At 63.2% G+C, this 12,559-nt stretch overlaps 1 protein-coding gene across 3 annotated transcripts in view; it reads right to left on the bottom strand.

Annotated features, from left to right (window-relative positions):
- The window catches only part of SNED1 (sushi, nidogen and EGF like domains 1), a 60,609-nt gene that overhangs the window by 42,820 nt on the left and 5,230 nt on the right, over window positions 1–12,559 (bottom strand). For 2 of the 3 annotated variants that reach the window (XM_047773987.1, XM_047773988.1), the window contains exon 2: window positions 1,595–1,882. In XM_047773987.1, coding sequence (XP_047629943.1) covers window positions 1,595–1,882 — 288 coding nt within the window. The remainder of the gene's footprint in view (window positions 1–1,594; window positions 1,883–12,559) is intronic. The other variant, XM_047773989.1, reaches the window with a different exon arrangement.

The raw sequence follows: 12,559 nt of genomic DNA, 5'->3' as shown, positions 1-12,559 counted from the left end.
CGACCCCTGGCCTCTCTCCGTGGGTACAGGGTCTGGTGTTGCTGTGGCTGGGGTGTAGGTCGAAGACGCGGCTTAGATCTGGTGTTGCTGTGGCTGTGGTGTAGGCTGGTGGCGACAGCTCCGATTAGACCCCTAGCCTGGGGACCTCCATATGCCGTGGGTGCGGCCCTAAAAAGCCAAAAAGCCAAAAAAAAAAAAACAGATGTAGAAGAACACGCGAGAGTGAGGACAGTGCCCACTGGAAGGCTGAGTGGGAGAAACTCCGGCAAAGCAGCGTGTTCTGGGCGGTCCTGTTTATTTTCGAGGGTGGGCAGGGCACGACAGGCACGAGGGACTGGGAGTCACCTCCCGGTGCGCAGTCGTAGATTCTTTTCTCAAATTTTTGTCATTAAGACATTTTTCTTACAGATGGGTGGTAAGAAACCCAGACTTGGGAAGCGTCAGCAGGCTGTGCGTGAACAGGTTCACGTGGGTGAAAGTTGTTTGTAGTTGACGTTTACAGAAAAAGCCCATCCTGAGTCACTGTCACACTCCTTAAAAAACCCCAACCGGGAGCGTGTCACGCACAATGCACCTGCCCAGCTGGCTTGCTTCTCTTTTCTTCTTGGCCCCGGGAGGGTCTGCGGACACCTCTATCCCTACGTCCCTCTCTCCGCCATCCCTGCCTCTCCTGCCTGTACCATCTACCTGAGTCCCCGTTACCTGGCGACTCCAGGCACTGCCTCAGCCCAGCCAGGACCAAGCCTGTCCTCTGCACCTCCTTGACCCTGGGTACAAGCCCCGCTGTCCCCACCCCCAATCGGTGCAACGCCCCTGTTGGCTTCTCTGTCCCCTCAGCCCAGCATTGTCACATCCACCCCCGGTCGTTGCCCTGAGCCTTCCAGGTCCTCCAGCTCAGCCCCCTCTGCCTGGCACAGCATCGGGCAGAGCCGTGCCCTGCTAGCGTGGTTGTTGGTGTCACCTCAGCTAGTGCGAGCCCCACAGGGGAGACTCGTCCTGTGTTCTCTTTCCAGGGCTGCCTCCCCGGAGCCCAGAACACTGCCTGCCCCGGACGTGCCCCCGAATGCATGTTTATCAAATGTATGGGCGAAGGTCCCCAAAGGCGTCCTGCTCCCCGCTGCCTCTTCCCGGGAGAGCCGCCCTCGTCCTGGGTGGTTGCGGCCATGGGGCCATCCGCCCCACGTCCACTGCCGAGGGGCAGCTGCTGTCCTCACCGGGTCGTGTGGTGGCTCAGTGGCGTCAAGGAAGGAGGTGTTTGATGGAGTGAACGTTCCTTTAACCTTTGAGGACTGAGCCGTTCCAGTCCTTCTGACACAGACTGCCTGAGCCCCCCAGGTGTGAACTGCTGTACTGGGGGCACCTGGCGTTGCCCTGGACGCGGGGGCCTCCAGCAGGGCCAGGGCAGGTCTGGCTCCATCCTCCTCCAGCCTGGCCCTGTGACCTTGGCCCTGTGACCTTGGGCGAGCACCTGCCGTCCCTCAGCCCAGCTTCCCCTCTCGGGCTTGGACCAGGGGTCACGTCTGGCCCGCCCAGCAAGGTGAGGGCCCTGGAGGGAGCCCCCGGGCCCCAGGTGGGCTGGGGCACGGACACTCACGGGGGAGGAGGAGCTGCCTCCGTAGAAGGTGACGCGGTGCCAGGTGGCTATGAAGACCCAGGTGGCCGAGAAGCCTGGGAGCTCAGGGAAGTAGCGCCTGATGTCGCCCGTGGCTCTGCGCAGTGTGGCCGCGTCAGTGGCCTCCCGGTAGTACACGTCCCCTGCCCGCCGGTTGTCCACGTCCGCCCAGAAGGCCGCCACCACGCAGCGGTCCCTGGCGATGGGAAAGGCCGCGGGAGTGAACTGCGAGACCTCCTTCAGGAAGGAGATGACCCCGTTGTTGTTCACCTGTCGGGCGGAAGAGCCGGAGAGGGCAGTGGGGACCCCGCCGCCCAGCCTCGGCGCCAGCGCCTGCCCGGGACGGGCCACGCTTCGCCGCCCCTCCTGGAGGGGCTGTGGCTCAGGGCACAGGCTCTGGTACATGGTGCCCAGCTGGGGGCTGCCAGTGTGGGCTGCGGGAGCCCCGGGGTGGGCCCCGGCTTTGGGCAGGTGGGGTGCTCAAACCTGCCCAGGGGCCCCGGCTCCTCAGCCCCCCTCCCGTCAGGGGCCTGGGGAGGTGGGGGGGGGGGGGCAGAGCCTCAGCCTCTGAACCAGGGGAAGGGTGAGCAGGACGCAAGCTCCGTGGGCAGGTGGGATGGGTGGGGACCGGGGGAGGCCGCAGGGCCTCCAGGCCACTGGGAGTCTGTGCTCAGGGCTCAGGCAGTGCAGAGCCCCAGGAGGTTCTGAACACAGGGCTGGAGCCGCGTCTGCCATCAGACACAAGCGGTTCCAGCGCTGACCCTGCCGCTTGCTAGCTGTGCCACCACCAGGCGAGTTGGCCGTTGCCTCTCTGTGCTCTGGCTTTTGCCCCGGAGAGGGGTGAACACTCGTTCTGGCCTCAGGGCGTGCCGGGCAGGGCCGAGTGGGTTAACACTCTGAGTTGGCTCCAGATGGCCAGCATCCGCCCTGGGAAGGCCGGGGTCAGACTGCCCTTTTAGAAACGGCCCTGGCCTTCCCCGCAGGCTCTGCAGTCTACACCAGTGAAGGCAGGCTCGCACGCCTCTCTTCTTAAAGGCACCGAGGAGTGAACGAGGGATGAGTTTCAATTCCAGATCTCGGAGGACACGAGACAGGAGCCCATCGCCCAAGGCTCCTTTTCCCTGAGCGAGCACACCTGCAGGTGGAGAAGCAACACCCCCAAGACAGCCCCGAAGCCCCTGCAGCCTCGTGGGGGGAAGGAGGTCAGTGCCGGCCCTCAGAGCCGCTTGCGGCGCGGGAGCCTGAGGCCCTCCCGTGAGGCTGGGACAGCTGAGGCCCCTCACCACTAGGGTGGCCCCGAGGTGGGCGGTCCTCGTCTGGCCACCCACGCCACCTGAGCCGACCAGGCGCTTCGAGCCCGAGCCTAGGGTGAGGTGGCTCCTGGCAGGGAGCGTCCCCAGGTTCCAGGCAGGAGCCAAGAAGAACCTTCTCTGGAGGAAGATGGCTTCGTCTTGGGCCTCCGGTTGTTCTGGTATTTGTTCCAGCACAAAACCGGGGCACAAAGACAATGAGGAGCAGAAGGAAGTGCGACACTGCTTGCGAGAATAAGCAGAGTTAAGAGAAACACCAGCTAGTGGGACTCTCAGACACAGACAGTGAAATAACCCGGCTGGGGTACCCCATATGCCTCAGGTGTGATCCTAAAAAGCCGCTTAAAAAAAACTACAACTGAGGCGTTCCCATCATGGCGCAGTGGAAACAAATCCGACTAGGAACCGTGAGGACACAGGTTCAATCCCTGGCCTCACTCCGTGGGTTAAGGATCCAGCGTTGCTATGAGCTGCAGTGTAGGTTGCAGACGTGGCTTGGATCCCCCGTTGCTGTGGCTCTAGCGTAGGCCGGCGGCTACAGTGCCGATTCGACCCCTAGCCTGGGAACCTCCAAACGCCATGGGTGTGGCTTAAAAAAAAAAGACAAAAGACAAAAAACCAAAACAACCGAGGTGATCCACCAGGTGAAGAGGCTAAAAAAGAAAAATGCCATGATGACGTCGATAGATGCATAAAAAGCAGCGGACAAAATCCTGCACTCAGTCGCGACAAAGACCTCGCGTAACCTCGGAACAGAGGGGGGCTTCCTGAACTCGATAGGGTATCGACAGAAGACCCACCACTGACGCCACCCTTAGTGCCAAGAAACGATGCTTTCCCGCTAAGATAAGCTCCAAGGCGAGGGTCCCCCTTCGCTCATCCCTCCCGGCATCTACTGCAAGTTCCAGGAGGCAGCAAGAAGAAGAAATAAAGATTCCTCCTCTGTGACAGAGAGTATCAAGAGAACAAGAAGAAAAGCCCCTGACTGGGAGAAAATATGCGTAAGCGTGATACAGACTGTTTTTCGAAATGGACAGAGAGCTCTTAAAGCTCAGCAGCAAGAAACCAACCGACCTGATTGAAAGTTGGGCCAAAGGCCTTAACAAATGTCTCGCAAAGAAACACACAGATGGCAAATAAGCAGGTGAGAAGGTCCGCGCCCTCCCTCACCCGGGAAACGCGACTTCAAGCAGTAACGAGATACCACCAGGCGCCTGCTGAGGGCGCCAGAGTCCGGAGCGCGGACACCGAACGCCGCTGAGCACGCGGAGCTGCGAGAACTTTCATTCGCTGCTGGCGTGGTGCAGCTGCCGGGGAAGACAGCTTGGCATTTTCTTGTCAAACTAAACATGCTCTTATCACGTGACCCAGCAATCGTGCTCCTGCGTATTTAGCCAAAGGAGCTGAAAACTCACGACCACGCGAAAACATGTGCACAGGTGTTTATAGCCGCTTCGCTCATCATGGCCCAAACCTGGAAGCCACAAAGATGTCTTTCAGTAGGTGACTGGAAGAAGAAACTGACAGTCAGATGATGGAATATTACTCAGCCCTAAAAAGCAATGAGCTATTGTGGAAAATTATAGGTGGAAGTTATATGCATAGTAAGTGAAAGAAGAGCAGGGAAGGCGAGGGAAGGCAGGCCGGGGACTGGGGGTGGGGGGCGGGGCAGGGGACTGGGGGTGGGGGGGCGGGGGCTGAGGAGGGACTGGCTCCCCTCCGCCTGTGCCCGCCACCTCCTATGCTCTCCCGGGGATGGAGAACGGGGTCCCGGCTGCTGTGGGACCCCAACTGAGGAAGAGAAGCCAAATTCGACCACTGCGATTTAGACGGGTTTGCAGTGGGAACGGCCGCTTAAGGGACCCTGGGGGTGGATTTGGGCCGTGGGGCAGGTGTCTGGGCTCTCCTTTCAGGGCCTGCACGTTGGGACCCGAGGGCACCGCAGGTCCCCTGCTGCACAGAGGAGTCGGAGCAAGAGGCACGTCCTTGTCCAGCAGTGCCCCTGCCCGAGGCAGGCCTGGTGACACCTGCTGAAAAGTTAGCGCTCCCTTTGTCTCTCCAGGAGTGTGACCCATGGGGGCCTGTGACTGCCTGACCTGGGGTGGGTCGACTTGAACTTGACCGCTAACAAGCAAGGGCCCGTCTGGGTGGGAGGCCAACGGGGAAGGTTTTACATGAGGGAGCGGCAGCTGCCCTCTGGGGGGGGCCTGGTCTCATTCCCCCCACGCCCCCCAGCACTGAGCGCAGCCTCTGGCTTAGTAGGACCTGTCACAGAACGTCCTGCCTGATTTGCTGACTGTCCCGCCAAGCCCCACCCCGGTAGTGTCCACTGGGGGGCAGCAGCTGCCCAGCCCCAGCGCCAAGCCTGACGCTGCTGCGAAGGGCTGGTCAGCACGGTGGGCCTGGGGGCGGGCGCTTCAGGACCAAGGTTTGCTGACTTCAGGTGACTGCCAGTGGTGGGGTCGAGGGTCTGCAGGCTGTTGTGTGAAGGGCTGGGCAGTAAATACTTGTGGCCCATGGACCACATGTGGTCTCGATTGTATATTCTTCCTTTTTTTGTTGTTTTTCTACCTTTTTTTTTTTTGGTTGGTCTTTTTGCCTTTTCTAGGGCCGCTCCTGCAGCATATGGAGGTTCCCAGGCTAGGGGTCCAATCAGAGCTTTAGCCACCAGCCTACACCAAGAGCCACAGCAACCCGGGATCCGAGCCTCATCTGCAACCTACAGCACAGCTTACAGCAACGCCGGGTCCTCAACCCACTGAGCAAACCCAGGGATCGAACCCACAAGCTCATGGTTCCTAGCTGGATTCGTTAACCACTGAGCCACAACGGGAACTCCTTTCCACCCTTTCAAAAGCGCAAACAACACTCTGAGCTCCTGGGTGGTACTCAGACGGCCGGAGGTGGCGGGGGCTGCACTGGACGGGAACGGAGTGCACGGCTGCTCAGAGCCGAGGAGTGAGTCGCAGGCCCTCTCCACCTGGCCTCTGCGGCAAGAGCCCACGGCGCCCTCTCCAGCGGGGCTGCCCCCTGGCAGAGCACAGCCTGGCTGACCAAAGACCCCGCCCTGGGGCCCGTTAGTGTGCCCACTGTGAGGTCTGGGTCACTGGGGCAAGTGCCCAGGGAGGTGGGGTAACGAAGATGCCCCTGTGTCCCTCCTCGAGCCAGAGATGGACACGCAGCCACCACCACGCACACAGAAACAACGTCAGGGCCGTGAAAGCCGGTGCCCCGCGCCAGGCCTGTCCGCCCAGAAGCCGGCCCGTCGCTCACTGCTGCTGACCCTTCTCCACCACGCTGCTGCCTTTCCTGCCTGGCCGTCCGCTCTGGCCACTGCACTGCCACCGCACTGGCACTGCCACTGGCTATCCCTGGCCATTAGTGTGCCGTCTTGAAGGCCAACCTGCAGCGGTTATGGTCAGGTGATGACTAACATTGCCCCCCACCCCCGCCCTGTCTCATGGGCGTCTGGGACCCTGAGTGGCACCCGGCTCCACAGCGCCTCCCCCAGGCTTCTCCTCTGCCGCCTGCCCTGCCCTGGTCCTCATGCCTTGGCCTGGCGTCTGCTCCCCGAAGGTGGCCCAGAAAGGGTTTGGCTGCTTTTGGGTGGTGGCCGGGACCAGAGGGAGGGGCAGATACAGGGCTCCATGGACCTACTCTGAAAATCGGGACCCGCCTGGACCTGGAGCTGTGGTGCTTCCTTCCCCATGACAGCAGTGGCGCCCAGCCTGGAGGGAGACCCCGGCTGCCTGCCTGAGGCCTGGGGACGCCAACGTCACTCCCTGGGGGTCCCTTGGCTGAGGACACTGCTCGCCGTCACCCATGGTGGTCCACGGTCCCCGTGGGGGTGTAATGATGTGTGTAAATGGGACAAAGCCGCCTGTGGCCTTGGCCTGCGCCCTGCGAGAGCAGGGGAGGTGGGGGGGGGTCCTGTTACCAGGATGGGCGCCCGCCCGCGGCCCAGGAGGGAGCGCACCACGCGGGCAGCGGAGTCGGCGGCGGCTGCCCCTGCTCTGCGCTGGGTCTGCATCCCTGACCCTGGGCCCTGACGACGCCACACGGTCCCACTGGGCCCGATGCCCAGGGCACCCGCCCGCCCAGCCGGCAGACACCCGACGGCTGGGCCTTGCTTCTGTCTCACAGACACGAGTTCACCCTCAGCCTCGAGTGTGTCATGTGTGGTGGCCGAGGCGGCAAGTGCTCAGGGACAGGACCCTCAGACCTTAGCCCGGCAGCGAGTGGCCACGCAAGTCGGGCTCAAAGGATCCGACACTGGGGCGTGCTGTGTCCCCTCCGGCCATGTGTTTGCACGTGGAGAGAGTGATCCCACAGCATCTCTCCACAGGGCTGGGGGTCAACCATCACAGCCTGGGGGGTGTCCTGGGACCCCAGATTGCAGTGTGAACGGGAGAAGGTTCGGGGGAAGCACGAGCGAGTTACCCTAAGAGAAGACGCCTCTGTAAGTACTGGGAGCATCCAGGGGTGGCGGGAGGGCTGAGCCCTCTCGTGAGTCCTGAGGGATGGCGGCCTGGCCTTGGGCATAGCTGGCTGCACCTGCGACCCTGGGCAGAGCCTCATCTGCTGCCTGGAGCTCTGTGGGTGCAGCCTTGTTCAGTGTGGTGCCTGGCCTCCGTGGGTCGATGAGTCAGAGTGGCTGACGGAACGGCAGACTCATGTGAAAGTCTGAGCTTGGCCGAGAGGTTGCGGGGGTTGGGGCCCTGCCGGGGCCCTGGGAGCCTCTGCACTCTGCCGACCTGGGCGGGGTCTCAGGCTTGCATTTGCCTCGAGGGACAAAGGGTTTTCTCCCTTAGGAACAGAGGCAGGTGGCCAGAGGGGAGGTGATGCCCCAAGCCCAGGGTGTGCTGGCTGGGACGCAAACCCTGCCTGGGTCCCACCTGCCTGGGCCACGCCGTGTGGCCCCATGGGGCTTGGAGAGCCAGGGACACATGCTGCTCCTCTTGCTGTGCCACAGTTTCTGACCTGAGAGCCTCCTCTGCCAGCGTCCGCCCGTCAGTGCCAGGCTAACACTGGCTTGGGGGCAGGGGGCGCCCTCACATTGCAGACCTAACCTTGAAGGCTTTTGTAAAACAGATTTTTCCTAGAAAAGCACAACTTACCAAATGTGAGAAGTAGAAAGGCTATGTTTTACAAGGTCATAAACTAATTCACATTCAAAACTTCCCACTGAGAAAACTGCAGGTCCAGCCGGACCACCGTGAGCTCTGCTGAGCATCAGGACCCAGGAGCTCTTCTCGAGAGCAGGACTCACGTGACGGGGCTGGCAGGGCCTCGCCCCGGAAACTGAGCAGGGCCGGTCCACGAGGGACGCTAACAGGCCGATGTCGCGTAGAACAGCTGCCAGAATCTTAAGACACTCTTAGCAGCCCAAAGGCAGCAACATCCACGTTGTACAAGGGATTGCTCGCTACCAAGTGGGACTCCTGCTGGGGAGACAAGCGAGGCTTCACATTAGAAAACCGGTTGATTGGACTCGTTTAAGCGACCAGCTTAACGCGTCAAAGGTGGAAATCACGTACATCAGCTCAATCACGTGTTTAACAAGAGCCGACACCCGCGTGTGATGCACGTCCCAGAATACGAGACCGGGCCGGGCAGGACGAGGTGGCGCCCGCTCCCGAGACAGGGCTATCCTGAAACGGGCCGGAAGGAACTCTGTGTTTAATCTGGAACATGGGGCAGAGCAAGCCGAGGTCCTGCTGACCCCGCGTCTGCTGGATGCTGGGTCCGGCCAGCCTCGCACGGCCCGCCTGAGTCAGAGTCAGATGCCCAGAGGGGAGACACAGCTGCCGTCAGCTGCCCGTGAAGTGGAGGCCGAGCGCGGAGAAGTCCCAGGCGACGTGGGGACGTCAGGGCGGTGCGGTCTGGCCGCGACCTAGAGATCAGGAACGGCGAGGACCCGCCCGCGAGCCAGCTTGTTAGGAACGAAGTGAAGAAAGAACGTTTCCCTAGAACAGAGGTGCCAGGACCTCAGGACCGCCAGCTCTGAGATAGCGGGGGTGCCAAAGACCGCCTGGGTGGGCACAGAAGTGGGCCGCGTGCCCGGGTTGCCTGAGTCCGTGAGGCAACGGTGTCAGCTCTCACGTGGAGCTGTGCGCTCCTCCGTGCTCAGTGGGAATCCCAGCAGAGGGTGTGAGTGTGTGAGAGTGTGTGTGTGTGTGTGTGTGTGTGTGTGTAACCTGAGCAGCCAAGTCTACACAGAACGTGAAAGTGCAAAGCCAAGGAAAACCAAGATTCTCCGGAAAAGAACGAGATGGAAGATTTGTTGCCCCAGGATGGATGCTGGGACAGACACGGAGCCCTCCTGAGGGAGGGTGACCAGCGAGGGGTGGGGGCAGGAGGCCCGGGCTCCGCAGCAAGACGGGCTGGGGTGGCCCCGCACGAGTCCCGCTGCACTTGGCGCGGGCACCCGGGACCATGAGAACAAGGTGGGCACATTTGCTTCCCTAAGATCAGGCCGTCCGGTCACCCAAAGGCGCCAGAGAAGCGTGGAGAAAGGCCAGCTCAGCAGAAAAGAGCGGAAGACCTCGCAGGGCCACAAACGGGAATCCCGCCTGAGTGAGCGCGCACAGGACGCTCAGCCTCGGAAGAGAAAGATCCGCCCAACAAGGTCAACGCAGCCCGCGGTCGGCCGGCGTGTGGCGCAGCAGGAGCGCCCAGCCTCGGTAGCTGGTGCGCCACAGGCAGGGGCCCCACGGCGAGGCGTGCACCCCTCACCCCGGGCGCCCGTGCACCGGGACGCGTGTTCTAGGATGTCCACCGACGGCACCGCTGAGAAAGGCCTGCAAGCAGGGAGACCCCGAAGGTCCCTGCAGGGAGACAGATCACCAGCTGGGACGCGGTTCTGGGATCATCCGGTGACGGCACTGGACAGAGATGCCCCCAGAACACGGGTGGCGAAGCCGGTGTGGAGCAGGGAAGGCAGGTGTCGGGGAAGCTGCCGGCGGCTTTGCTGGAGCCACGGGGGGGGGGGGGGGGGGGGCGGCGGCCAGGGCCGGGACCCCAGCACAGGCTGTCCGCGGGGCTTGCATTATATTTGCTCTTCTCTGTGCACTTACGTTGGGGTCCTTTTCTGCATGTGTTTAGAACAAGAGTCAGGGGGAGACGTCGCAGTGGGATGGGAGAGGCAGGAGGCTGGGCCTTCAGGCCGCTTGCGGGGGCGCCCCCTGCCCACCCTCTCCCTCTGCGGGCTGCCCTCCCTCCGGCTGGCTCTGCAGATGCGCTGCTGACTTTCCTTCCTGCCTTCGAAGCAGGGCTTCAGGTGCCTGTGGTGTGTGCAGTGGCCTCCGGCCAGCTCTCCTCTCGGCCCCCACCCTGGCTGCTGCTGCCCTTCCCCCGGGCGTGGGCCCAGGCCCAGCGGCCAGGAAGGAGGGAGAACAAACCGGCCCTGTTCCCCTGCCAGGGCACAGCAGGGCTGGACCACGGCGGGAGGGCTGCGAGCGGGTGGCTGGCAGGCGCGCTCACCTGGACGGGAACTCCTTGGCCTTCCTTGATCCAGACGAGAACACCTGGGCTCCCGGGGGGTGGGGAGGGTGCGGCGGACTCAGGGCAGGGAGCTGGGGTGCGGCCGCCCTCTCCTCCCCACACTGGGGTCCCCCTCCCCCTTCAGGGCCTGGCAAATGCTGCCCCCCCCCCCGACAGAGCACCGGTTTTATCCTGTCATCGACCCACACGAGCACTTTGTGAAACGCGGAAGGCAGGAGAGGGGATCAGACCCGGCTCCCTGTCCGGTGCCAGCACATTCTTTAGCAGCCGACATCTCAGAAACCTGACTGGGACCTGGCTGCCTGCCGGGGTCCAGGGCCCGGAATGTGCTGCCCCACACCTGCTGCTCCTAAGGGCCTGAGGCCAGGTGGACCTGCCCAGCCCAGCGGTCAGGGCGCTGGCAGAAATGCAGGGAGACGCAGGGAGACCCAGGGGTAGGGTGGGAGGAGGACGTGCCTGGAGCCCGTCTGCAGGGCCCTCGGCTCGTGTCCCGTAGCCCACCAGCCCCTCCCCACAGATCCTGACGCCCAGGGCATCCCCGCGGCCACGGACCTGGGGGCAGTTCGGGCTTTGCTCTGCTCTCCCACAGTAGGGGCCGCCCCCCGGGGTCCAAGCACCTGGCTGAGAAACACAGGACGCCCAGGGAAGGGAAGTCTGTGTGGACAGAGCTGAGCTCATGGAGGGCGGGGAGGGGGCCAGCAGGTTCACCCTCCCTGCAGCCTCTGAGCAGGCTGTTGATCTTGTGGGGGAGTCACTGGTCATCACTCCTGGGCTGGTCCCTTGGGGAGGCCCTGAGACCTCACGCAGCAGGAAGGTGGCCCTAAGGGCCTGGAGGAGGCCGGCCCTCGACCTGGGGCGCGTGGGGCCAGGAGGCGCTGGCAGTGGGGCGGCGCCCAGGCCTCTGCTACAGGACGGGCAGGCCCTCCCCTGGGCCGGGGGAAGCGCAGGGAACAGCGCTGGTGGCATTTCCGTCTTGGATAAAATCAGGAAGGGGCGGACATGTCCTGAAGTCTTTCGGAGGCCACTGCCAGCTGAAAGACTGGGACATGTGTCTGGCTGGTCCCTGAGCCGGGCAGCTTGAGAGCTGGCTAGTGCCACCCTTGCTGGGCGAGGGGCTCTGGGCCTGGTAGCAGGCCTGGAGGGGAGGCACGGACCCTGCGGCCACAGCACCCCAGCTCTGCGAACAGCAGATCAGAAAGGGCGGGTCCTTGGTTCCTGCTTTGATTTCTCTGCCAGAATAAAACAATAAAGCCCGGAGGCCTTTTATAAGCTTGTTTTGAAAAACGTAGGCATGTCTTTTATTTCCTGGCAGCTTTCTGGGTAATAAGGGTGCCGTCCATGAGCAGGCGGGGGCTGGGGTCCTGCTCATGGGCAGCTGTGGGCAGGCCCCGGGCCCACGGGCAAGGTGGAGTCCTGGATATCCAGAGCTCGCTGTCCGCCCAGCCTGGCAGGGAGGCGGCCCGGGCCCTTGGCTGAGCACCCCGTGTGCGGGGCAGGCCTCCGGGAACAGCACGTGTGGCTGCAGGAGGACCCGGAGGGCCGGGGAGGCAGCCAAGGCCAGGGGCAGCCGGGGGCAGCTGGGCGGCAGGGCAGGGCTTCCCCGAGGGCGGTGCGGGGGCCGGCGCTCCTGGGCTGCAGGCCCTGGGCCTGTACTTCTGCCGCCTGCTGCCCAGGGCCTCCCCGTGGCTGCCTTCTCGTCTCCTGCTGAGCCTGAGCCCAGGCCCTGTGGGGCTGCCTCTCTGGCGGGGGGGAGGGGGGTTCCAAGCACCTGTCCCTCCTTGTCCTGTCCTTCCTGCTGGCCTCAGACCCCTCCCCCTCCTCCCCTGCACGGCCGCAGCTCCTGGTGCCCGCCCTCTGGCCTCACCTCAGGTACCCCCTCGGCCAGGTGCCTCTCCAGGGCCAGGTCTCGACGCCTCGGAGACCCCTGGACACGCCTGCCCGGGGGCCGCAGTCCCACATCGCCTGGACATTCAGGGCCTCCATCTGGGCCTGTCACCAGCCTGACAGCCTGGCCACCATCCACTGTCATCCTGCAGCCACCACAGCTGGACGCAGTTTCCAAGTGCAGGCTGGTAACGCCCACTCCCACATGCCTCAGCCTCCCCCCCCACCCCGCCATCAGCCTCACTCTTGA

The sequence above is a fragment of the Phacochoerus africanus genome, chromosome 3 (assembly GCF_016906955.1).
Source record: "Phacochoerus africanus isolate WHEZ1 chromosome 3, ROS_Pafr_v1, whole genome shotgun sequence".
Lineage (NCBI taxonomy): Eukaryota > Metazoa > Chordata > Mammalia > Artiodactyla > Suidae > Phacochoerus > Phacochoerus africanus.
The sequence above is the reverse complement of the archived record's forward strand: the minus strand, read 5'-3'. Positions and strand labels throughout refer to the sequence as shown.